Consider the following 22,940-nt stretch of genomic DNA (forward strand, 5'->3'; position numbering starts at 1 on the left):
AGCTTGGCCGTGGAGACGCTCTGTATCGATGTTTGCGAGGCTTTGAGCCCTGGGCTGTCGGCAAGGGAGGCCATCGGGATTGGTGCTGGAGGAAGATGCGGGGTGGTGGGGAGGCGTGGGAAGGAAGCCGCCTGAGACCGATATCCCAGCGAGACGCAGCGACAGCCGAGACAGGCCGAGACGCGCCGAGAGGCAGCGAGGCGAGGTCGGAGTTTGGGTCGAGCCGGCTCGAGTGCAGCCATCCCGGCTCGTCGGAGGACGCGGCTCGCCAGCCGGGCACCAAGTCGGTCGGCCATCGCAACCGGGCTGCCGATCCGCTTCTGCCGATCTGTCTCTGCCGATCCGCTTCTGTCAATCTGCGTTGCCAGGCCTTCGACATGCTGTTCAACCGGGCTGCTTGCCTCGCCACCGCCCGTCCTGCTATCCCCGCTCAGGCTCGCTTCCTGTCCAAGTTCCACACCTCATCGTCGCTCATGGTCCGGTCGCTCGATGCGCAGGAGCGCCAGCAGCATCTGGCCCCGCTGCTCTCGGCTGGATGGTCCCTCGTCGAGTCGCGGGATGCCATCCACAAGTCGTTTCAGTTCAAGGACTTTAACGAGGCCTGGGGATTCATGACTCGTATTGCTATCCAAGCCGACAAGATGGACCATCATCCGGAGTGGTGCGTATTGCTTGGCTGAAAGCGTCCTATGGTGCAATGTGTTGATGCTCCCCGCCGACACCAACATCAACACCGGCACCGGCACCGATGGTCATATCCGTGCTCGGCTGATCCCCAGGTTCTGCTGAGCCATAGCTGGTGCCGCATCGACTGACCCACCCACGGCGTCCGTTGTCTCTCGCTTCCGAATGCAGGTTCAACGTCTACAACAAAGTCGACATCACTCTGTCCACCCACGACGCTCCTGGCCTGAGCGAGCGGGATATCAAGCTCGCCAAGTTTATTGATGCGCTCACGAAATGAAACGCGATGGAGCCATGGGACATTCGAGCGAGACTCTCCAATACAGACATCGGCTTTGAGTATCCGGGATGTCCCATGCGTTAGAGTGGGCTATATTGATGCGCTAGTATAGCGTGGTCAGTATATACAGTGAATCGAGAAGCTTGCCTGGGATGGCGTGGGACAGTTGGCTTCCTAGTGCGGCTGCGCCGTGCCGCTCAACGCATCCGGCTCCTCGGCATCGTCGTCGATGGGATCGTCAAGGGCAGCAGGATCGATCTCGTCTATCAGTTCCGTGTAGTTCTTGAGCAAGGTCTTGTATCCGCCGTCCTTGAGCCTCTGCTCCACCGACTTGAACAGCGATGGGGTGACGCGATGACCGCGATTCAGCAGATCGACGGTGTAGTGAATGAGCTCGCTGCGACCGTATTTGGCCGCCAGCAGAATCAGGGTCTGGTAGGTCTCCTCGTCCATCGAGTACTGCTTCTTCTCGATCATGCTGAAGAGCGCCGTGGCCGTCTTCTCCTGTCCCAGATCGACAACCGAGCGGATCAGGAGCGAGACGCTCTTGGCTTGAGGCTGGATGCCCTGTGCCTCAAGCGACGACCATGTGCGCACCACATCGACAAGGTTTTTGCTCTCGATGTGCGCCGCCATCACGGATTGGTAGGTCTCTTCCTTCATTGGGATTTTGGCAATCAGGAGCTCTTTGTAGATCAGAATGGCCGTCTCGAGACTATCGCTGCGGTCGTTTGACTTGGCAGCTATCAGAGCCGGGATCGTCTTCTCGAACTGGGCTTGATGCACGGCAATGAGATTGGCGACATTGGCGTGGCTGTGCTTGGACACCCGAAGTAGCCTCAGGGTCGACCCGGCACCCAAATAGTCCGCGCGGATGATCTGGCCCTCGACCAGTCGGGTGAAGGTCTGCAGCGTCGGTTGGAAGCCCGCCTCGACCATTTCGTGCGTGAGCGTGTTGGCTTGGGCAAGACTCTGTGTCCGAAGGAAGGCTGTGATGGCGGCCTGATAGAGGTCGGCAGTGACCTTGGGCATCGTGCGCTTCATCTCTTCCCAGTATTGCTTCAAGAAGTTGACCTCGAAGCACTCGCCAAAGCCCTCGAACAGAATCTGGAACATCTCCGCCGACAGCTTGAATCCATCGGCCTTGAGCTGTTCAACGCAGCGCGAGGCTTCGATGGGCTCCTTGGCGGCAAAGTAGGCCAGAACCAGAGACTTTGTGATCTTTGGAATCACTCGGAGCCCTGCTGCACGCATGTTCAGCTCCAGCTGAAGAGCCTCGTCCAGCCGGCCGCATTTGCAGAAGCCTTCAATGAGCCCTGCATACATGATTGCATCCGGCTGGAGGCCCTTCTCGATCATCTGGTTGAGAGCCGCGGCAGCAGCATCGGCGTCTCCGGCACCGAGATGGCTTTGAATCAGCACCGACCAGGTGAGCAGATCCGGGACAACGCCGGCCTGCAAAAGCGCCTCAAAGACCCGGCGTGCCTTCTCGGAGGCACCCTGCTGGTTGTAGATAAGGATCATCTTGGAGGCAAGCTGCTGGTTCATGGCCTCTCCGGACTGGAGCGATTGCTCGAAGCAGCGCTCGACTTGGTCAAACTTGCCCTGGGCTTCATAGAGGCTGATGAGGGCGCTGAAAGTCTTGCCTGAGATCGGCACTCCGGACTCTTCCAGGACGGCGTGGTACTGCTCGGCCTCGGCATACAGCTTGTTCTGGGTGCAGCCGCGGATCATGATCCGCAAGGTTTCTTCGTCTTGCTCGATTCCCTCGTGCTTCATCTTGTTGTAGAAATCGAAGGCGGCTGCGGGCTGGCTGCTTTGAAAGTGCAGCGTCAGGAAGGCATTGTATGTGGCGACGTTGGGACGCAGGCCCATGGCGATCATCCGATCCAGGATCTGACCGGCGACCACTTTCTCGGATTCGCGGGCGCAGCAGAAGAGCACCTCGTTGAAGTCAGCCAGGGTCGGCTGGATCTTCCGGCTCTCCATCCACACCAGCACATCGACCAGCTGGTGGACATTCGGGGATCCTCGGCGACACATGACGTAAATCAGGCGAGAGAGATGCTCGTTGTTGAGCCTGGCGGACTCGGTCGGATCCTCGATGACGTCTCGGAACTTTGCGAACGAAATCGAGGCATTTTCGGCATTCAGGGCTTCTTCGAATCCAGGGAAATCCGGCGGCGACACGGGCCGGAGGTTGTATGCGGAGGCAAATCCGCCAGACGACGAAAACTCGGCAGCGATGGAGCTGGCAATCTCCTGCGATTCCTTGGACTCGGCTGACGATGCGGCCTTGGTCTTCTTCTTACGCGGGCCTCTTTGCTTCTTTGGAGCGCCATCGGCCGCTTCTCGGCTGGACGGCGCCCCGAACGGAAACGGATCGAACGAATTCTTGAAGGGTCCTTGGCGACAGAGCAGAGCCGATGACGAGATGCGGCGGGCAGACAAAAGGCCCGCCGGCCTGGATGCCTGGATGCCCAGGCACACCAGTCTCAGGCACGCCGCAGACAGGAGCGACATGGATCGGTGCAATGGTGGTGCGGGCTACTGTTGCCGGCCTGACGACCATGACTGCGAGCCGGCTTTTGATCGCGGTCCTCGACAGAAAACGAGGCGGATCGGAGCATCATCGGTCACATGATCGCCACGTTGCAGTGTGGCGCAGCGACCTGCCATCCGCCGATTTGACAGCGCCGACGATGTGCATCGCTCCCACGGACGACGGGAGATGGCCGGCACGCAGATCGCATGTCCAGGGACGCCGAAGTAAGCCCAGATGTCTGATCGGCATCGCAGCGGATCGAGTCGGTGAAGAGCGAGCGGCTTGCCAACAGTCACTGCGAAGCCATGCCAATATCGCGACTGGGGCGATGGGCCCTGAGGATTGAACCATTTACCATATCATACTGGATCTCTACTCGCGGCTGCGAGGCCGCAGATCGCCGGTGCCCTCTCTGTCCTGTCCTGGCATGGAAAGGGCAGTACGGAGCCATCACCATGGCACATGAGAACAGCAACCCAATGCGCAGCCAGCTGTTCCTGGGTGGCTGCGCTTTCTCTCGGTGCGTCTCGGTGCGTCTCGGTGCGTCTCGGTGCGTCTCGGTGCGTCTCGGTGCGTCTCGGTGCGTTCCTGTCGATCTTGTCGCGCAAAATCGGCCCAGATCCATCCATCTTCCTCAGCACCCATCTTACCACCATGAGCTGGATCTTCAGCCGAGCCACTGTCGCCGCCCTAGTTGCTGCACGCCCCGTCATCCGGTCTTCTGTCCGGCCGGCTCTGCGATTTGCTCCGTCGCTCCGGTTCGCTTCGACCGATGGTACGCCTCTCGGGATTGCTCTGTTTCATGGCATCGTCCGCGCAACACTCGCTTCGGGATGAGGGGACCGATCGTCGGGCAGCGTGCAGCACAGCAGTGCATCTAAAGGCCAAGGCCATATGTCGCTGCCATGGCTATTGGAGCTGCGAACACGATAGAGCCATGGGCCTGGGTCTGACACACCGTTCTTGCTGAATCGTCGCCATCCACAACGACTTGCGATTGCATCCGGGACCCACAGCCGATCTCAAGGCCACCCTCAAGGAGGATCTGAAAAAGGCCATGCGCAGTGGTGACAAGACCCGCACTGTTGCCATCAAGTCGATCCTCTCCGACATCACATATGCCGAGAAGGCAGGCACCGACGTCGTCCCCTCCGTCTCGACCCTGATCCAGCGCTCTGTCAAGAAGCGTCAGGATGCTGCCGAGCAGTATCGCGCTGCCGATCGCGCCGACCTTGCCGAGAAGGAGGAGTACGAAATCAGTGTCCTGAAGGACTATCTGCCAAAGCAGCTATCGGAGCAGGAGGTTGAGGTCGTTGTCCGCGCCAAGGCTGCCGAGATCGGCGCCACGGGCGTTAAGGACCTGGGCAAGGTCATGAAGGAGGTCGGCCCGGCCCTGGACGGCTCGGCGCCCAAGAAGCTGATTTCGGAGGTTGTCAAGCGAGTGCTGCAGTCTTTGTAGGCGGGGACACGATGGGAGCAGAGCGCTCATTTCCGAGGCAACCAGCTGCTATCTTCTGGGTCTCCAAATACACTGGTCCGCCCCCGTGGGACCGATTAATTTGTACCAGTGCCTGATGGCCTCGTTGCCGCTCTTTCCTCCGTTGCCACTCTTCCTCCGTTGTCGCCATTTGCCATCCATGACAGCCCAGCCTCCCTCGCTGCATGACGCGGTGCCCTTGAGTCTCGAGCCAGAAGCGATGGCTCCATTCCGGCTCGAGCCAGGAGCCAGAGCCAGCCAATCGCAGAAGGGAGCGCGCTTCACTTTTTTGTCATGCCGATCGAAAAAATCTGGGACCGCATCTCCTCGGCTCGCACTCGCAGCTTGCCGACCTGCAGTCGCTATGAAGCCCAAGACAGTCGCAAAAGCAGTGTCGGGCCCGCGTTCCGGACCAAAGGCGCTGGCAGCCAAGGCCGCCCACTCGAAGGTGCAGAAGAAATCGCCGCACAAGCCGCGCCCAAAGCACGAGCCCAAACCCAATCGCAATGTCGAGCCCGACCACGGCAGCAAGATCAGCACCAGCGATGATGCCGACGAAGACGCTGACGATGTTACTGATGCGGCAGCTGATGCCGGTGAAGATGTCGATGCCGAGGACGGAGCTAGAACGGCTCCGGCGGCGCCAGAAAATGGTCTCCCCGTCCGCAGAAAGAAGGGCAAAGTGTTTGCCGACCAGGTACGGTGCGCGAGCCTGGGACTATGCAGCGATCTGGCGTCCATTCGCCATCGAGAGACAGCATATCTAGGTCCAGCGGAGCATGCTGGATACTTGTCCGCTCAATGTGTCTGCATCCCGAGCTAAACGAAGCTCATCTTCATCCTCGGCGGCACTCAAATGGACTTGCGTCTGGATCTTGGACAGAGCAAAATGCTGGAGCTCATCGACTCGATCAACTCAAAGGAGGAGCAGTCGACACAGAAGAAGGTCGAGAGAGTGGTGAGTCGATCTGCTGACCATCAGTCACAGAATCGTGTGGCTGCAACAGACGGTGCCTTCCATGACCGGATGCAGCTTGTGGTGGCTGGGCTGCCGGCTGCTTGAAGGGAGCAGATTCGCACCCCCAAGCGTCGTTTGGGCGATCTATCTGACGCAGTAGCCGCTGCCGCTCGCTATTTACTTATGAATTGGATGCCCTCTCGTCCAGAACGCCATCAACTTGAAGGTCCGGGAACGGGAGAAGAAAATCCAGGAGCGCAAGAGCCTGAAGCGCCAAAAAATTGTGAGTCGGGCTCTGCCTCGGCCTGTTTTGATCGCCCGTGGCATCCGGATGGGCTGATATGTTGGCACATGTGCTCTGCTCATCGGAAGTCGCGGCCACTGTGCCGGCGATGATGGTGCTGAATATGGCTGTGCTGCACAACTAATCGACTGGGATGCAACAGGAACAAGTCAAGGCCGAGATTCTGTCGCGGAAGAAAAAGCCCAGCAGCAAGCCCGAGGCTCCTGCAGAAGTACCGGTGAGACACCAGTGCCGAAGCGGCTACTCGATTCGTGTGGAGATGTCATTGCCATTTGGGCTCCTTGCCGTGCCGCTTGATGCCAAGCGACGCTGCTACATGACCCCTGCCGGAGTGTATTCGTTCTTCGAAGGCAGAGCACCCAGCTCCCCCCCCCGACGATGTGCTGATGCTTACCTCCTGAATCTGTGCGGCCTGTAGAAGGACCAGAAGCCCAAGAAGACGGTCAAGTTCCAATAGCGAGCCTCCGCAGCCTGTTCTTTGCATACCAGTATTCCTCCACGGATGATGCGCCTGTTGACTGTCTCCCCGGCATTTGCTTGTTCAGGTGAACAGAATTGTTGTGCGTGATTGGGTCTCGGTCGCATTTTCGACGAATCGATCGGGAGGGGGTGCTTGTCCCCCATCCCACTGTCGCTTCTCATGCATTCTCTGCGCGAGCCAGACGCAAACTCTCTTGACCGGCGAGCTGCTGTTTGCGTGCGTTTCCAGGAAAGACTCTCTCTCCAGATCAGTCATAGCGAAAACAAAAGGCGAGCCTCGCTCAGAACCCTGTCCCTTTGTTTGCCCAATAGGCCCATGCTAGCACAAACACAGGAGAGAGATGACTGGAGGGAGTTTGTCGACTTGTATCGCTGACAGTGGCCCACAATGTGACTGTGTATCGCACGGACATCGGAAGACCACTAGCAGTCCGTCGTCTGTGTCAATGCGGTGCTTGCTGTCGCGATGAGTTTCTTGGTCATCGGGAAGGGGGATGGAATTCCGACAGCCCAGCGGCATGCGAACGAACCAGTCGCTGCGAACATTCACCGTCCGTTTCTAAAGGATGCGCCGGTTACTCTCATCGAGGTCATCGACTCCGCGAAGTTGCCGCGAGACAAATATATAAAAGCTGCTCGAGGAGGCAGCTCCGACGGGGCTGTCGGCACTTGGCTCAAAAGTACTCAGCGTCGAGCCAGGTTCGTCTGTCTTGCTGCCTACATCAGGATATCGGCCCCACCTCCCTGCAGCTTCCACCCCCCCCTCATGGTCACCAAGAAACAGCTCGTCATCGGCTCGGTCACGGCCCTGGTTGTCACAGGTGCCTCCATCGGCATCTGGCAAGGCATCAGTCATGCCCAGGGATCTGACTCGGGCCGCAATCTGTCGACGGACTCGGGCTCAGGCTCCAGCTCCAGCTCAAGTTCCAGCTCAAGCTCAAGCTCTGGATCCAACTTGGCACTGCCATCTTCCGGCAACGGTGCGTCGTTGGCTTCAAATCACCCAACAGCAGGTCCATCGCAACCGATACCACCACCGTCCTCGGTCGTTGCGCCATCATCTGTTCCGCCAGCACCAACCAATGCGCCTCCGCCGCCTCAACCACCACCACCACCTCCTCCTCCTCCTCCTCCTCCACCAAGCGCGCTCTGTGGAGTCCGAAAGAGCTGGGATACTCTGGCCCAGGACGAGCGCAATAGGTTTATTGCTGCTGTAAAGAAGCTCAAGACCGGTCCGATCGCACCTGGTAACCAGTACCAATACGACGACTTTGTCAAGATACACTTGGACCAAACCAACAATGCCCATGGCGTGGTAAGCCCGTCGATGCCACGAGCGATAGTGAAGAGGTTGGAGGGGGGGGCCGAAATTATGTACCAGGCGCAGACGATGTCACCTTTCGCCCTGGCGCTTGTTATTTACTTTGGGACGTGGGACACTGTGCACCTCTGTCACCTCTGTCACCACTGTCACCTCTGTCACCTCGGCCGTCGAATTCCAGGGTGCTTTCCTCCCGTGGCACCGCAAGATGATCAAGATATATGAAGAGCATCTCCAGCGCATCGACAGCTCTGTTTCGCTGCCATACTGGGATTGGTCGAATCTCCAGATCTCGCAGAACCCCGCCGGAAGCAGCATCTTCACCGCATCGGCCTTGGGCACGCATGGCTCGGGAACCGACTATTGCCTCGTGGACGGCATTTGTGCAGGTGAGACGCTCTCCCCCCCCCGTGTCATGTCGGTGGTGGCCATGGGCGTAAGGGGTGCGATTTCGAAGATCAGTGACAGGATACTGCACCGCAATAGTGGACCCGGCGATGATGACCATCCGGTGTGGGGGGGACCGAGGAACACCAGCAACGTTCCCACGGCTTCCAGACAGAGCGTCACTGTTGGCTGATCTCTCCTCCACACAGGCTGGAAAAAGGTGTACCCTGAAAGCAGCGCCGGCGATTGCATCAAGCGGCAGTGGGATCAGCCCACATCCATCTCTGCGTTTCCGCCGCAGGGCCTGATCGACAACCTCATGTCGATCACCGACTACAAAACATTCGAACAGTCACTTGAGGGCTACCACGGCATCCCGCACGGTAAGCCCGCTTGACGCCAGATCACTAAGCTCAGTCGCTCGGGCCTTGCTCTCCTGACCATCCTTTCCCTATTTCCCCCGCTATCGGCTCGCTGCCTCCCCGATATGCTCTCATCTCCGCCTCGTCATTTCCATGCCAGTCAATATCGGAGGCACTAGTGGCGACATGACGAACATGTGGTCCCCAAACGACCCCATTTTCTTCCTTCACCATGCGTAAGCTCTCCTTGCATCGTGGTCTGTCGTTGCGCTCGCTGTGTGGCTCAGCGCTTATATTGCCTTGCCGGTATGATCTCATCGACCCCCGGGCCGTGACAGTCGCGGGGTGGGGGCCAAACCATCGACTCAAACTCCTCTAACCATGTCTTACAATTCTTGGAATACCTCTTGGATGGTTGATCTCGCCGATTATGGCCCCCGTGTCGCTCCGCCGAACCAGCAACATCGATCGCATCTGGAGCATATGGCAACAAGTCTCCTCACAGAACCTCAATGCCTATGGCGGACCACCACCCTCGAGTGGCGGCCTCTCACCCGCCGCAGCGACCCTCGATGACCAGCTGAGTCCCTTTGGGGTAACACCCCGGGATGTCATGGACAACACCAAGGTCTGTGTTAGCTACCAAGCGCCAGCCTCGCTGCTTGAAGAGGATATCCCCAAGGTTCTGAAGAAGCCCCCACGCCTTTCGGATGCCACCATCTTGGCCTTCAATCCCAAAGCCAATCTCACCTTCCAGCACGAGCTCGAGGATCAAATGGAAAAGTTTATTGACGATTTCAATACAGCAGCAGCAGCGGCGGCGGCGGCAGCAGCAAGTGCTACTATAGCGTCTCCTGCTGTCGTTGCGACGGCTGCATCGGACTCGAATTGAATCGAAGCCATCGTCGCAAAATAATAATAAAAAAAGAGGCAGCCTTCCCAAGACACGATAATTCCCTCCACTGCCCTCAGAGTCGAGCCTTGATGACAGGGGCTGGTGCCGTGAGCACGCGCATCTCGTCGAGGGCCTCCTCAAGATAGTGCTTCATGCGATCGGCTCGCATTTCGTTCAAACAGGCAATGTTGAAGTGCAAACTGTTGTCCTTGATCATGTAGGCGATGCCGTAACCGTCTGGGACGACCTCGCCCCAGCCGTATCCGTCATAGTACTCGGATGTGATCTGTGACGTCGAAAGCTTCCAGTGGCGAGTTTGCTGGTACACTGGATCGTCAAAGAACGAAGGGACAGGCTCGCCGGGCTCGAGACACAGCTTGAGACCTGTTGAGGCACAAAGGACGAGTTTGGGTGAGCTCCAGTACGAATTTAGGCGCCATTGGTGCGCAGATCAATCGGCCGTGAGTCCTGTCCGCCCATCGGCAGCTTAGAAGCGGAGGCTTACCCATCAAATGGCGATCCACACCCTTGGCTTCGACGGCATCAACCATGTACTTGACATGGCCATCGACTGCGGCTCGCAAGCTACCAAGCACCACCGATGCTGGCACATCCGCTGCACACATTTTCTTGACAAAGTCCACCGTGAGCGTGGAGCATGTTCGGCAGGTCTCTGTTCGGCCATACTTGAACTTGCGGGTCTGGGCGGATTCGTATGTGGCGCAGGACTGGCCATGCATTTTGTAGTAGGCGAGCTGGATGGCCATCTGCACGTAAGCGTCGGGCGAGAACTTGGCGCTCTTGATAAAGTTCTTTCCGTAGCCGGGGTAGTAGAGCACATGGAGGTCGTGCTTGTCGCGATGAGAGTCAAAGTGACGCTGGGCCTCTGCAAACTGGGGTCGAATCGATTGGAAATCAAAGGCCAGCTGCTCAGGGACACGCAACGAATCAGTGGAAGACTCAGAGCCGTGGGCAATCTCGTTTCGGCTGAGCCTGAAGGAAAGGGCAGGTGGGAATGTGAGGTTGGGAGCGGACAAAAAACTACGGCAACGACTCGAGCAATCAGAACCAGGACACCTTGGAACTGCCGAGCACAAGCCGCTCCTCTCAGTGGCGTACGACGGCGGGCATCTATACGATCCCTGAGACAATCGGTACCTTTCGAGGATCCAGTCGCACATTCTGTTAGTCGGCGTGCCGTCCATCATGGAGTGCTCGCCAGCAAATCCAGCCTTGCCGTTCTCAAAGACAATCAGCTGCAAGGGCTTGTCGAAGAATCGGTTCTGGCCATCGCCGTGCCAGCAAGCACGGCTAGCCTGCCCAGGGAAAGGAAAAGTTCAACCAAGCCAAGTGCGTGCGAGCAAATGAAATGGGGGGGTGAGTCACAAGCAAGCGACGATGCGGGCTAAAAGCTCGGCTACAGCACAGGGTAAACTGCCCCCCTGCCGCCCTCGCGAAAAGCGATAGTCCCGATACAGCGCATCACCCAGGACAGTAACAGCCACGGGTTCATTTGCTCAGCCCCATAGCACGAGCAAAAGCACCGTCGGCTCTTGGATATCGAGAACCATCAGTACCTCGGCACGCGTGATGGGCGAAGTGTCATCGAGGCAGACCACCAGCGACGCTGATTCAATCTTCTCCAGAGCAGCTCTGTTGGAGGGGGACTTGAGGAGCTCGTCGCGGATCTGTCGGCGAGTAGCATAGAAGGGGCAGCAATGAAGGGCGGTGAGATACACCGAGAAATGTCGGGATGCAATGAGGCGATACAAAGTCCCGCAATATCCAGCCAGACACTGCGAGGAGCGGCGAGAGATGTACTAGCGTGCAGTGCAAGACGCCATGTGCTTGTTGAAGACCATGTACCTTTGACCAGGTATCTCGGTGCTGGGTCGTGAAGAGACCCAGCGGCTCGTCTTTGCCCGATCCGGCCAGATCCACGATCTTGCTCAGTTGCCTGGATACCACATTCACAGCAGTAGCGGGAGGTATAATGCCATCAGTTGCCGATGCAGGTCGCCGGTGCAGGTTGCCGAGCAGCGCACAATATGACCATGGTGGGCATCGCCATCTCTAAAACTCAAAGTCCAAAGTAGGACATACTTTTGCAACTCGTGCGTCGACAGCTGGTGGCCATCGGCGTGAACGGTATCGAGGAGGAAAAACTTGTTCTTCCTGATGACGACGATGTGGTGGTGACGAGCAGGATCGTAGACGGCAGTTTTGTCGGCGGGAATCTGGGGGATGCGGCAAGTATTGAACATGTAGCCGTACTGGTCGGACGACAGCGGGCCGTCCTTGCCCTTGTCGGGGACAGCTCTCCGCTGTGAGGTAGACGACAGCCACAGCGTCGACACCAAGCCCAGATCCAGAGCAGTGGTGAGTATGTCGGTTGGTCGAGAAGGAGCACGGCGTGCAGGTTGTGGATGGCATCGAGCCAGGGAAAGCACCAACCACGACAGAATGTACCCCTTGCATCCTTCATTCTTGATGCACACATGCCATTGCACACACCCTCATGCATATTCTTGCGTCCTTGCGCGAACCTCCAGCGCTCGGTAAGGATTGAGTACTTACGACACGACGAGCCGCTTGAACTCGAGTGCTGCAGTGATGAGGGTGGCGGCTCGCTGGGCCGGATCGAGGGCGCCGGCGATGGGCTTTGGGTCCTTGAAGACGTAAAAGTAGGACACGTAGAAGACGACAGGATCACGATAGGACATGTAGGCCAGGTCGTTCCACCAGTCATAGAGCCATGAGGTTGTGGCTTGCTTCGCTCGCTGCGACATCCGAAAGGACGAGGGTCACGGAGCAAGCAGGAGATGGTTAGATGCGACATTCCAGTGCTTGGTGCCAGATGCGAGAGCCCTATGCCCGACACAGGATTCGGTTGCTTGTGGACTCGGATGACCGCACTTGCCTTCTCCAGTCGCTCTTGCAGGAGCGGACCTGCCCCAGACTCCAGCTGGGCGGCGTGCTCGGTCGTCTGGCGCAGCTGAGCAGGAGTGGTCAGGGGCTGGACGCTTGCCAGATATTTCTTGAGAGTGTCTCTGAGCGGAGGAACCGGCAGCGAGGGCATCGACGGCTGGTGGCGATAGAGAGGGCGACTCGAGTCCATCGCGGGGACGACATCGGTGGGCAGCTGCGAGGAAGCCATGGTGGAGGTCCGAGAGGCAAGGGATCGCTGGACGAGCGATGCTGGGCGAGCCGCGAGAGCCGAGGTGCGTGATCCTGGACGGAGGGCGAGGACAAGCCGGGTGGTGGCCGGATGGACAGGTTTGAAAAGCATCAGGCCGAGTGGACGATGGGGAATCGGCAAGACGATTGACAGTCGGGCGGATCAGCGGGGACGAGCGGGCGATGGCGGGGGTATGGGCCGATGGAGGAACAAGCCGGCACCACGGACGCGGCGGGCTCCAGCACATGCAAATGTCAGGCGGAAAGGCAACGAGGAGGAGCAACGGGCAAGCGCAAGACCGCTGGACGCACATTCTGCTGGTGCAAAGCTCGGAACCAGCACGACACAGCCATCGGACTGTCTTCAAAACAACTGTATTTGGGCAGCGACTCGGCTGCATGGAAACAGCGTCGAGACAGTGGCGATCTGGCTGAAGCCTCCCAGATAGATCGGGATGGTGCTGCAGCTTCGAGTTTCCGCGAGGGATCAGGCAGCAGCAGCACCCTGGCGGATCTGAGGCGAGTCACCCGAGAGGGCTGCATCCGGCTCGCACGTATTGGAGGATCAGTGTTTGGCGAGAGCAGTCGACAGGTCCTGAGTGGATGGAGCGAGACGAGAACAGGAAGCAAGATGAGTACATGCAGAGAGATGGATGCATTGTGCAGAACAACAGCGGCTGCCTATCACTCCAGGATCAAGAAGAGCCTATGAAGCAGCCGAACTTACGGCAAAGGCCTCGCGCTTCTTGAAGCGAGAGTCTTCAACCACAGCGGAGGTGTTGGATCCGCTCGAAAAGTCCGAGGTCCACTCAACAAAGGTACTGTTGTCCTGTTGAAAATGTGGCCGACAGAAGCGTGAGCCGAATGTGCAGCTGCACTCGATTGACGAAGGGATAGTGCAAGCAGCCAGCTGAATTGCTGTTGGGAATGGGTCAAGGAAGACGAGCAGTAGGTTGGCGAATCTGGGCTACTTACAAAGGTAACCTTTCGCAAACGTATGGTATGAATGGCGGCAAGGACGTCGATGGGCGGGTTGCTCTCGATCACCTCGTAGGTGACAAAGTTGTCGAGATCTGTCGGCCATGTATGCAGCCGCAAGCCGGACAGCAATCCAGGCAGCAACCCAGGCAGTAAGCAGAGGAAGACACCGACAGGATCAGTCGCGGAGTATGGGATGGGCACGAGGGCGATCCAAACCATTCGCTATCACAGCGAGCGGAAGGAAGCCGAGGCCAAGGGGACGCGACGGCATACCGGACAGCTCCAGGATCTTGAGCTTCTGAACGGTGCCGTCCTTGAAGGTAACCTTTCGGACCGAGCCGACTGGCAAAAGGGATCGAGCGGCGTGGGTTGGACCAGACGACCGGCAAGCCAGAGGAGGTGCAGGTCAGACGACATGCAAGTCAGACGACGAGTGCGGCACCACAACAAAGCCCAGACCATCCAGGACCGATCGCCCAACGAGCAACCATGATGGCAGATGGGCCGAGCATGGTGCGGACGAATGCGGCGCCGCTCAGACGAGCCGCATCTCGATGGCCTCGTCCATGACGCCTCGCCAGAACCACCACAACGGACTGGCGAGCCGCCATGACCCCACGCGGGACGCTGCTGTGGAAACGGCCGTACCTTGATCAGCATGACCTTCGACCTCAGCCTTGACGACGTTGGACCACCAGTCAAAGGTGGTCGGACGAACGCGAGCCCAGACGCTCTGGACGGGGGTGGAAAACACACGAGATTCGCTAACACGGGTGACGGACATTATTGGAAACGATCAGACGATAGGGGCGGTAAGACGGTGGTAGAGAGAAGGCAGATAGCCCAGATGAGGACGCAAGAAGAGAAGGCGGCGGGGCGAATGGCATGGCGGAGGGGTGGGGAGTAGTGCAGGGCCGTGGGAGAAATCGCGGGCGAGAAGCAGGGACCAAACGAGAGGCGAGCGGGCTCGGGCGGAGGGAGAACGGGGCGTGGGAACAGGCAGCCGATGGACTTGGCGGGTCGGCAGTGGATAGAGGCAAGAACCGCAATGGGATGCGAAAGCTGGTGCTGCAGAGAGACGGATGATTGTGGATAGAGAAGGACGAGGTTGGATGGAATTGAATGGAATTGAATGGAATTGAATGGAATGCTGTGGTGTGAAGTTCAGAGGCACGCCGCGGGACGGGATTCGGCAGAGCGCTGTGCGTTGAAGGCGAATGCTCGCCAACGGTCGACACCCAAGCGACACTCGCCGACACCCAAGCCCGATGGAGTTCATCGCAGTCCAGTATCCCAATCCCTGACGGAATGGAACGGCGTGCAGCCAGGGCAAGGACTCGACATGCGACGGACATGGGTGTGGACACGGATGTGGACATGGGTGTGGCGCAACAAGGGCCAGGGCACCAGCCAGTCGGGCTCTCGCTGTGGCTCTCGCTGTGCTTCTCGCTGCGGCTCTCGCTGCGTCGCACAGCCGGCCCTTGCTGCCTGGCCGCACCACCGGCGCCGACGCGCCCCACAGCCCACAAAGCGAGCCGGACGGCAGCTGAGCCATTGCCGTGCAAGGACAGCGCACAAGGGCATCCGGGAGTACACGGACAGCTGCTGGGAACACGGTGAAACATCACCACAGACACTGTGGCACGGCCACGACAGCGACAGCCGCAGCTCCAAATCCAACAGCAACAGCTCCAACTCCCACAGTAACTGCGCCGACGCGCTCGGCTCATTTCGCGGCGCTCCCGTCCGCCCGTCTTTGAAATCACCTGCTGCCCTCCGGCCTTTTTTTCGGGTCCAAAACGGCTCGGTCGCCTGGACATCGGTCCTGATTTTGCCATCCATTTCGATCCCCTATCGTCCTGCTATAGACCAGCGCCGGCCTCGCCTTTGCATCTGGCCCCCCCCATCCCAACGGCGCCTGCTGCCGCACAACTCCCTTCGCTCTTGCTGGCGTCTGAATCCCTCTCTCTTCCTTCCTCGTCTCTCTCATCTGAACCACCGCTGCATCCATCACCGACCTTTGCCGGGCTTCCCCCAGGCCATTCTACCACCCCGGAACAAGCTGCCCTCTCGGATCCAGCGACCATCAGCCAGTCCACTGCACTCTGCCGTCCGGTGCCAAGTAAGTCTCGTCTCTCTGTCCACCGGCACCCGGCCCTGGCTCGAGCCCGTGCCATTCGCAAGCATGGCACATGTCGCTGTCTCCAGCGCGGCCTTGGATGTCTCTCGCCCTGCTGTTGCTGCTGCTGCCGTTATTGTTGCGGGCCTTATCGCCACTGCGGCTGCTGCCGTATCTGGCTCGACCAGCCTTAACTTGTCTTCGGCACATCGCTGCGATACGTCGCTGGGGCAACTTCCACCCGCTGGGCTCGCGCTGCTCCGGTTCCCTGTCGCCAACTCATCCGTCGCCGTTGGCCTGCCGGGGCCGCCATCCTGACCCAGCTCCAACTCGTATCTGCGATCCAGCCCGCGCTTCCAAGAGCCTCCCTGCACTGTCAAACCATGTCGCTCTTGCCGTCATCCCAAAGACCACACTCGGACATCTCCGACGGCCCCTCCTCGGCGCTGCTGTCCTTTCCTCCCCTGTCGCCGTCGACCTCCCAGACACCCGATTCATCCCTCCCAAGCCTGCCGTCGCTGCCCAACCCGATCAGGCACATTGTCTCTTCGTCGTCATCGTCTTCGAGTCGATCGTGGACGGCCTCGCCAAATGTCATGGATTTCAAGTACCCGCTCCCACCCCAATCCTCCTGGGATCGCCGTGGCTCCAGCTCGTCGCTCTCGAGCGTCTCGTCGGTCACTCCCCCCCTGCGTCCCTCGCCTACGCCGGCAGACTCGCCCGACGAAGCTCTGCCCCCGATCCTGACGGAGTCCCACTTCCTGAATCCTGCCAATCTGGAGCTCTGCATCACGTCGTACTCATACACCGCATCCAACATGGACGAGCTCTCCTTTGCCGAGGGCCAGATCATCCGCGTTCTGCAAAAGGCCGAGGGCGGTTGGTGGGAAGGCCAGCTCGACCAGGAGCATGTTGTCGGCTGGTTCCCCGCCAACTACGTCGAGAGCTATCCGCTTCCCAAAGACGCCGATGGCAATCCGAGTCTCGAAGACGGCGACGAGCAGGTATGTCTCCATTTGCCCCCTCCCCCCACGAACGTTGCTTCATCCGTTGCGTCGCTGCCCAATCATTGCCACTTGCTTCTTGCCTCTGCTTGGCCCCGTCGCTCTGTCGGTCTTGCACCCGCCCGGCTCCTGTTGTCGTCGGGTTGCTGGCCGTCCATTGCATGTTGCCGCAGCCCATCGGTCCTCCGTGGGGACCCCCGTCCATCGTGACCCCCTCCACCATGCTCTGTTGGTCCAGCATGCGGCCGCTGACAGCCCAAGCCTCGCGCTAACGATCTGAATTGCACTCACAACGCCATCCACCTCGCTTGCCACATGTCCGGCGGCCTGCCTATCAACGCCTCGATCCACCCCGCCCACCCAGATCGGTCCATTTGCCGAGACACCCGGGGAAACCAAAATCCTGCGCCAGCGCAATCGAGAGCATAACAGCGAGATCCAAGCCGACTTGAATTCCGATCAGCTCGCGTTCGACCAGCATGCGGGCATCTCTGAGAGCACCGTGGCTCTCAATCTGGCCCCACGGGCCATGGCGATCCGTGGACTGAACTCGTACCAAGACACTGTTCTCAAGAGTCTGACGGTCCTGCAGAAGGTTGGTTCGCCGCCGGCGCCTTCTGCCGTCTGCCCCGCGGCGGCTGATCCCTGCGGATTTGCAGCAGACAGCCAGCCAGCCTCCACTTTGTATTGCTATAGATCGGCTGGATTCCCTCGGATCTTGTGGACCGCCGCCGATTCGCTTGCACTCAAACCGCCCGGCCTCATCTGCTCGGCTTCCGGTGTACCTCGGCTGATCAGATCCAATCTTTGCTGCGCTTTCTACTCTAGGAATACTACGAACCGCTCCAGCAAGAACAGTGGTTTCCCGCTACCGACCACCGACAAATCTTCCAGAGCTCGCATGAGCTGTTCTTGTTCCATTGCGAGTTTGCAGAGGACATCAAGTCGTGCCTGCAGGCTCCCCCCGAAAGCCAGATGATTGGCAAGCTTTTTGTAGATCATGTGGGTCTTTGGCTGTGCGTCGGCGCCCATCAGTCCCACTGTCACCGCCAGTCTTCGCCGTGGAGTCCGAATTGCGCTGACGATCTGTCGCCTCCTCTCCTCCTCCCTTGCTATGTAGTGGGATCGTATCTCAACTCTGTATGTCAACTATGGATCCAATCTGACCTCGGCCTCGGCGATCGCCGCCCGATACGCCAAAAACGCAGCCATGAGTACATTTTTGCAAGTAAGCATATGCGACGTCTGCTGCATCGCCACATGTGGACATACCCCATGCTACTCTCGTCTGAGGCATCGCTGGTCGCGGAACAGTATCTGAATATGGCCACCATTTGGCCACACAAACGAAGCCCCAGAGGCCTAACATTCCGCCGCCTGTCGCCTTTCATAACAGACCACCAGTAGCGAGACCGAACCTCGCATCATCCATTTAATAGCGCACCTGCATGCACCCGACCAGCATCTCTACCGCTACAAGCGATTCTTCCAAGACATCACCCAACTCACACCGCAGGACAGCTCTGCCGACCCCTCTGCTGTCCACGCCGACCATGGCTATGCGCTCGAGGCCCACGAGAAACTCACCAAGCTTGAGCAGTTCGTGCAGGCGATACGCTCGCGACGAGAGAGATATGAGGCCTTGTACGATCTTATCCACCGCATCGACTCCCCCGAGGTAAGCAGCACTGCCGCATCGCGCTTGCTCCAAGCTCCAAGCTCCAAGTTGAGGAAGCATCTCAGGCTGCTTTGCTTGGCCGTGAAGTGCTGCCACGCACCCACGAATGATGCGACTCGGCACGACACGCCATTCCAGTCGTCATACTCATCGACAATGCACTCTTGGTATCGATACTTGATTCGGCAGGGCCAGACACTCCGCTACTACGGATGCCTCCTTCTACAAGAGGCCCGACTCAAGCTGCAAGAGGGCCCGCGGTCACGCGAGCGCAACTTTTACCTTCTCGAGGGAGCATTGGTCATCCTGCGCAAGACCAAGCGGATCGGCAAGCTCGTGGGCGGTGGAACTCCCGGCCACAATCCTGATCAGCGCATGAAGATTGTCGAAGTTGTGCCTCTCGATCCAGCCCGGACCGCGGCCCTCGAGTCGGAGCAGCCCAACGGTAAGGATGCGGCCGTGTGCCAGCTGTCATCGTCTGTATGCCGAGGAGCCGTGTGGCGCTCAATCTGATCCGAATGGTCCTGTGCTTGACTGCTGAGTTCTGCCGGGTGCATGGCCTGCTCTGGACTGCCCCGGATTGCTTTCGCACAGCGCACTGACGCTCTACACCACTGGTGCGTAAACAGGCAGTGGACTGCAGTTCAAGATCGTGTACTCTGGGCCAGACGGCGAGTCCAGAAAACTCACCGTCACGGCATTCAATTCGAGCCAAAAACGTCTGTGGTTCAAGACCATCACGCAGCAGCTCGAACAGAACACGCCATACAACTACCCGCAGCCAGCGCCTGAAGACATGGATCTCGCAAGTCCAGACGCCGTCGGCGCGCCACCAGGGCCCCCCTCGCTTGCTCCACGAGACGCCAGCATGACCCCTTCGCACGACAGCAGTGCTACTGCCCGGGGGCCGAACCACCCCGACGAGCATCGGTCTTCTCCCTTTCGACACGAATGGTGGCCCAAAAAGTACAAGTTGCCAAGCTTAACCGCCATGCGCTCAAACAAGAGCGCGCGGAGCCAGGTTGACGTCCAACTCTTCACCCCGCCGCCGGAGGTAGAGCCACAGCTGCTCATCCCTGTGCCGATGGTAACCTCCTCTCAAGGCTCGCAAGAGCTGAATCCAGGCGTGGTCCCGAGCTCGCTGTCGCATCCAACCGAAGCCAGCGTGCGCAACGATCACCACAGCGAGCATTCTGGCCGCGGATCAGGGCCGAAGCCCATGTCGACGGCGAGCACAAAGAGCCGCTCGGGAAGCGAGCCTGCGAAGGAAACCGATGCACTCGCGGTCGCCCCAGCCACCGGCGGCATCGCCCCCAAGCGCTCGCTGCCTAGTCGCGGAACCGAAACAACCCTCGCAAACTCCCAGCATCCCTCTCTGCAGCCCGAATATCACAACCCCCGGGTCCAGAAAGTGCGGGCGTGCGACTCGCTCATGACCACGGACTCGTCAGCCTCGACCATCCAGCCACATGTACCCCCAGCCGCCGACTCGACTGTGACCGGCGCTCGGGACGCCCAGGAACAAAAGCCCGAGCACCTGGATGTCTACCATGAAAACGACGAGCTCTTTGACGACCGGTTCTCGTATGACGGAGGCTCCAGCGTCGTTGGTATGTGGTTGTTGATTTCGTCGTGTTGCGGCCTGCGGACACATACCCCCAGCATTTCCCACGTCTGTTGCTGCTCGACTGCAGCCTCAGCTCGCTTGTGGCTATGCAGTCCCATCGCTCGTGCACATGATTGATGCTTGTGTTTGGTGTTTGCAGGTCCATCGAGAAGCATGATTCCCACGCCGCCGCCACACCGAGGCGCCGTGAGTGACGTCGGCGCACCAGCGTACACAGGCAGCCTTGCCTACACGGGCTATCCGATCGAACTCCGAGCCAGCAACAAGTCACCCACCCCGAACCAGAAAGCAGCCCCCGGTGGCTTCTTTGCCAACAGTCGCAAGAAGCTTGCCACGGGCGGCCATAGTCTCTCAATCAAGTTCTCCAAGTCCTCAACCCACCTTCCCTCCGACCCGCTGTCGCAGGACCTGGGCAACTTCCAATCGTCCCGAGGCGATCAGGAGGCGGCAGCTGCCGAGCCTGGCCAACAACACAGTATGCTGAAGGGCAACAAGTCGATCCGCCGGCTGCTCCGCCCCTTTTCCCCACAGCCCGCCACGGAATCATCACCGCAGCAACCATCGGCTGGGCTACCGCTTAGCTCCCACCGCCGCCAAGCATCGGATGGCGCCGTCCGTGCTCAGGAGGACGGCTTTGCCCGCGCCCGCAAACCGAGCGTGACGGATCTGATGACATCACTGCGATCCTTCCAGTTCCTGAAGCGAAGCAACAGCATGCAAAACCTCCACGACCGCAAAAACGAAATCATCATCATCGGCGAGGACGATCACCCGCCATCGCGGCCGTCTCTAGCGCAGAGCCGCAGTGTCGGTCGGGTTGAGGGCACCGGACAGCGATGGGGTGCCTCGGAACTGGGATTAGTCGCCTCGCTGCCGTCACCTCCTCCGATTCCAGCCCAGTGGGCGAGTGTTGGCGATCAGCAACCCGGCCCGAGCGCCCCGCAAGGCCCCGATATGGCTCGTCAGGGGTCAGGCCGCTACGGATCGCTGGGACGAAGCAGGAGCTTCACCTCGCCATCGACTCGCATCTCGCAAGCGGCAGACGGGTTCCTCCAGTCCACGGGAGGGCGCACGGCCTTCCTGAACACCGAACAGCGCCAGAGCCGCCCTCGCAATGGCGCAGCCGCAATCTTCGATAGCGAGCCCGGCAGTTCGAACGACGAGACCACGCCCGAGCCACGATCTCCTGAAGGCCTCTCGCCTGGACTCTCGGACCGGTCAACCCGTGTTGGTGGCCGCTTCATCACCACCTTTGACCGCAGCAACTTGGCGACGCTGTATGCACAACCTTCGCTCAGCTCCTCTGTCGAATCCCTGATCAACGAGCCGATTTCGATGCGGCCAGCAACGCCAAAGACTCGCATCGACAGCCAAGCCACCGTCGTGGGCGATTCCAGCCGACCTGGTCTGAGTCTCATCACCCGCGACCTCGGGGATGAACTGAGCCCGAGCGATATTGGCCCAACCCCCTCGGCCAATACCATAGACTCGTCCTACTACGACAGCGACCAGCGGCCACGCGACAGCGCCATGATCAACCTCGGAGCATGCGTTGCCGCTGCCGTAGCCGCGGTCGAGGCCGAGCATGCCTCTCGCAGCGGATCAGTTGCACGCTCCCTGGACGACAGCACCGCCGGCGACAGTCAAAACACACTCTCCATCCAGCCTGCGCGGAGCCAGGGACCCCGACTGGACTTTGAAACCCTCACTCGCCGCAACCGCAATGCCGACGGCACTACCCAGCCTTCGCTGCCTCGCGCGGGGACTGTCGCCTCTGCAGGTGCCGCTGCTGTTGCCGCTGCCGCTGCTGTTGTTGCTGCTGGTGGTGCTGCTGGCGATGCTTCGGCCCGTTACCCGACGTACGAAGAGCTCGTCGGCACAGTGACCAACCTGTCCAAGCTGGTGCAGGAGCTGCAGCACGAAATGCAGACACTCAGAGCAATGAGCCCGCCTCCCGGCGCTGTCGCGGACAGATCGCGGTCCAGCGACAGTAATGCCCAGCTGAGCCAGGTTGAAGAATGAGCTACTCTGCTCTACCCCGCACCGCATCGACTCCGTGCTCGGACCCCTGTGCCCCTTGACGGTGCCGTGGAAGATCCAAGTTCCGGCCCAGCCCAGACCCCTCGACACGAAGAGGTCGACCGAACGACAGCCACAATAGCTTGGACCCACCGTCCATTCGAGCACGGAGTACCCCTCCCCAAATCCAATCCATCATTCGAGCCTCAAGGCACAACATCGGCAAATACATCAATAATGCCGCAAAACAGCCAACCCAAACAAAACAAAACAAAACAAAACAAAACAAAACAAACAAAACTAGCAAAACATGAGCAGGATTATATATTGACGAGCTCTTCTCCCCCCCCCTCACCTCAAAAAATATGTCAAATGAATGACCTCGCTAAAGCCGGTGGCAGCAATATCATGGCGATTTGGGGCATCCCTGCGCACTTGATGTTGACCACACCACACTGAGGCCGTGGCTGCCTCTCGACGCTCTGTCTCCTTGGACGTTCAACCCCCCCCCCAATGAAATAACAGTCACCCAAAAATATGCCCCCCCCCTTCTTCCCTTCCTGTTTTTCTTCTCCCTTTCTCCCTCCCCATGCATGCCGTATGTCTCGATCTCGCTGCTGTCCCTACTTTCCTTTTCTTTCA

General features: G+C 59.2%; 8 protein-coding genes across 8 annotated transcripts; 5 read left to right on the forward strand and 3 right to left on the reverse strand.

Moving 5' to 3' along the window:
* Positions 1 to 322: 322 nt before the first annotated feature.
* Positions 323 to 1,026, forward strand: BJ171DRAFT_445535 (pterin-4-alpha-carbinolamine dehydratase 2). The gene is made up of 2 exons (XM_053108175.1): positions 323 to 661; positions 856 to 1,026. Exons 1-2 carry the CDS (start codon positions 378 to 380, stop codon positions 962 to 964), a joined length of 393 nt encoding a protein of 130 aa, XP_052963485.1. The 5' UTR covers positions 323 to 377; the 3' UTR covers positions 965 to 1,026.
* On the reverse strand, positions 1,027 to 3,533 carry BJ171DRAFT_518570 (uncharacterized protein). The gene has a single exon (XM_053112262.1). The coding sequence runs from the start codon at positions 3,485 to 3,487 to the stop codon at positions 1,139 to 1,141; it is 2,349 nt and encodes a 782-aa protein (XP_052963486.1). The 5' UTR covers positions 3,488 to 3,533; the 3' UTR covers positions 1,027 to 1,138.
* A 617-nt stretch (positions 3,534 to 4,150) lies between these two features.
* Positions 4,151 to 5,073, forward strand: BJ171DRAFT_518571 (Yqey-like protein-domain-containing protein). The gene is made up of 2 exons (XM_053112263.1): positions 4,151 to 4,284; positions 4,526 to 5,073. Exons 1-2 carry the CDS (start codon positions 4,164 to 4,166, stop codon positions 4,966 to 4,968), a joined length of 564 nt encoding a protein of 187 aa, XP_052963487.1. The 5' UTR covers positions 4,151 to 4,163; the 3' UTR covers positions 4,969 to 5,073.
* Positions 5,074 to 5,290: 217 nt separating this feature from the next.
* Positions 5,291 to 7,085, forward strand: BJ171DRAFT_214821 (uncharacterized protein). Its single transcript, XM_053106411.1, has 5 exons — positions 5,291 to 5,683; positions 5,870 to 5,944; positions 6,153 to 6,227; positions 6,391 to 6,465; positions 6,667 to 7,085. The coding sequence occupies exons 1-5, from the start codon at positions 5,351 to 5,353 to the stop codon at positions 6,703 to 6,705; spliced, it is 597 nt and encodes a 198-aa protein (XP_052963488.1). The 5' UTR covers positions 5,291 to 5,350; the 3' UTR covers positions 6,706 to 7,085.
* Positions 7,086 to 7,494: 409 nt separating this feature from the next.
* BJ171DRAFT_601870 (uncharacterized protein) lies at positions 7,495 to 9,690 on the forward strand (the record flags this gene model as incomplete). The annotated part of the gene is made up of 6 exons (XM_053115118.1): positions 7,495 to 7,708; positions 7,802 to 8,043; positions 8,231 to 8,438; positions 8,646 to 8,819; positions 8,959 to 9,034; positions 9,258 to 9,690. The coding sequence occupies 6 exons, from the start codon at positions 7,495 to 7,497 to the stop codon at positions 9,688 to 9,690; spliced, it is 1,347 nt and encodes a 448-aa protein (XP_052963489.1).
* BJ171DRAFT_518575 (acyltransferase ChoActase/COT/CPT) lies at positions 9,563 to 13,189 on the reverse strand. Its single transcript, XM_053112264.1, has 8 exons — positions 12,614 to 13,189; positions 12,271 to 12,473; positions 11,797 to 12,012; positions 11,560 to 11,650; positions 11,271 to 11,381; positions 10,852 to 11,009; positions 10,199 to 10,686; positions 9,563 to 10,077 (listed from the first exon to the last, which is right to left on the reverse strand). Exons 1-8 carry the CDS (start codon positions 12,980 to 12,982, stop codon positions 9,767 to 9,769), a joined length of 1,947 nt encoding a protein of 648 aa, XP_052963490.1. The 5' UTR covers positions 12,983 to 13,189; the 3' UTR covers positions 9,563 to 9,766.
* Positions 13,190 to 13,229: 40 nt separating this feature from the next.
* On the reverse strand, positions 13,230 to 14,737 carry BJ171DRAFT_518578 (uncharacterized protein). Its single transcript, XM_053112265.1, has 5 exons — positions 14,500 to 14,737; positions 14,125 to 14,193; positions 13,846 to 13,943; positions 13,598 to 13,699; positions 13,230 to 13,465 (listed from the first exon to the last, which is right to left on the reverse strand). The coding sequence occupies exons 1-5, from the start codon at positions 14,633 to 14,635 to the stop codon at positions 13,436 to 13,438; spliced, it is 435 nt and encodes a 144-aa protein (XP_052963491.1). The 5' UTR covers positions 14,636 to 14,737; the 3' UTR covers positions 13,230 to 13,435.
* Positions 14,738 to 15,688: 951 nt separating this feature from the next.
* Positions 15,689 to 22,503, forward strand: BJ171DRAFT_214942 (uncharacterized protein; the record flags this gene model as incomplete). The annotated part of the gene is made up of 9 exons (XM_053106414.1): positions 15,689 to 15,973; positions 16,294 to 16,974; positions 17,339 to 17,569; positions 17,803 to 17,976; positions 18,095 to 18,202; positions 18,371 to 18,652; positions 18,842 to 19,097; positions 19,282 to 20,262; positions 20,419 to 22,503. Coding segments are annotated over 9 exons (4,881 nt in total), but the record flags the coding sequence as incomplete, so codon positions are not given.
* Positions 22,504 to 22,940: the final 437 nt, after the last annotated feature.

The sequence above is a fragment of the Polychytrium aggregatum genome, assembly GCF_025602895.1.
Source record: "Polychytrium aggregatum strain JEL109 chromosome Unknown BJ171scaffold_40, whole genome shotgun sequence".
In the NCBI taxonomy this organism is placed as follows: Eukaryota; Fungi; Chytridiomycota; class Chytridiomycetes; order Polychytriales; genus Polychytrium; species Polychytrium aggregatum.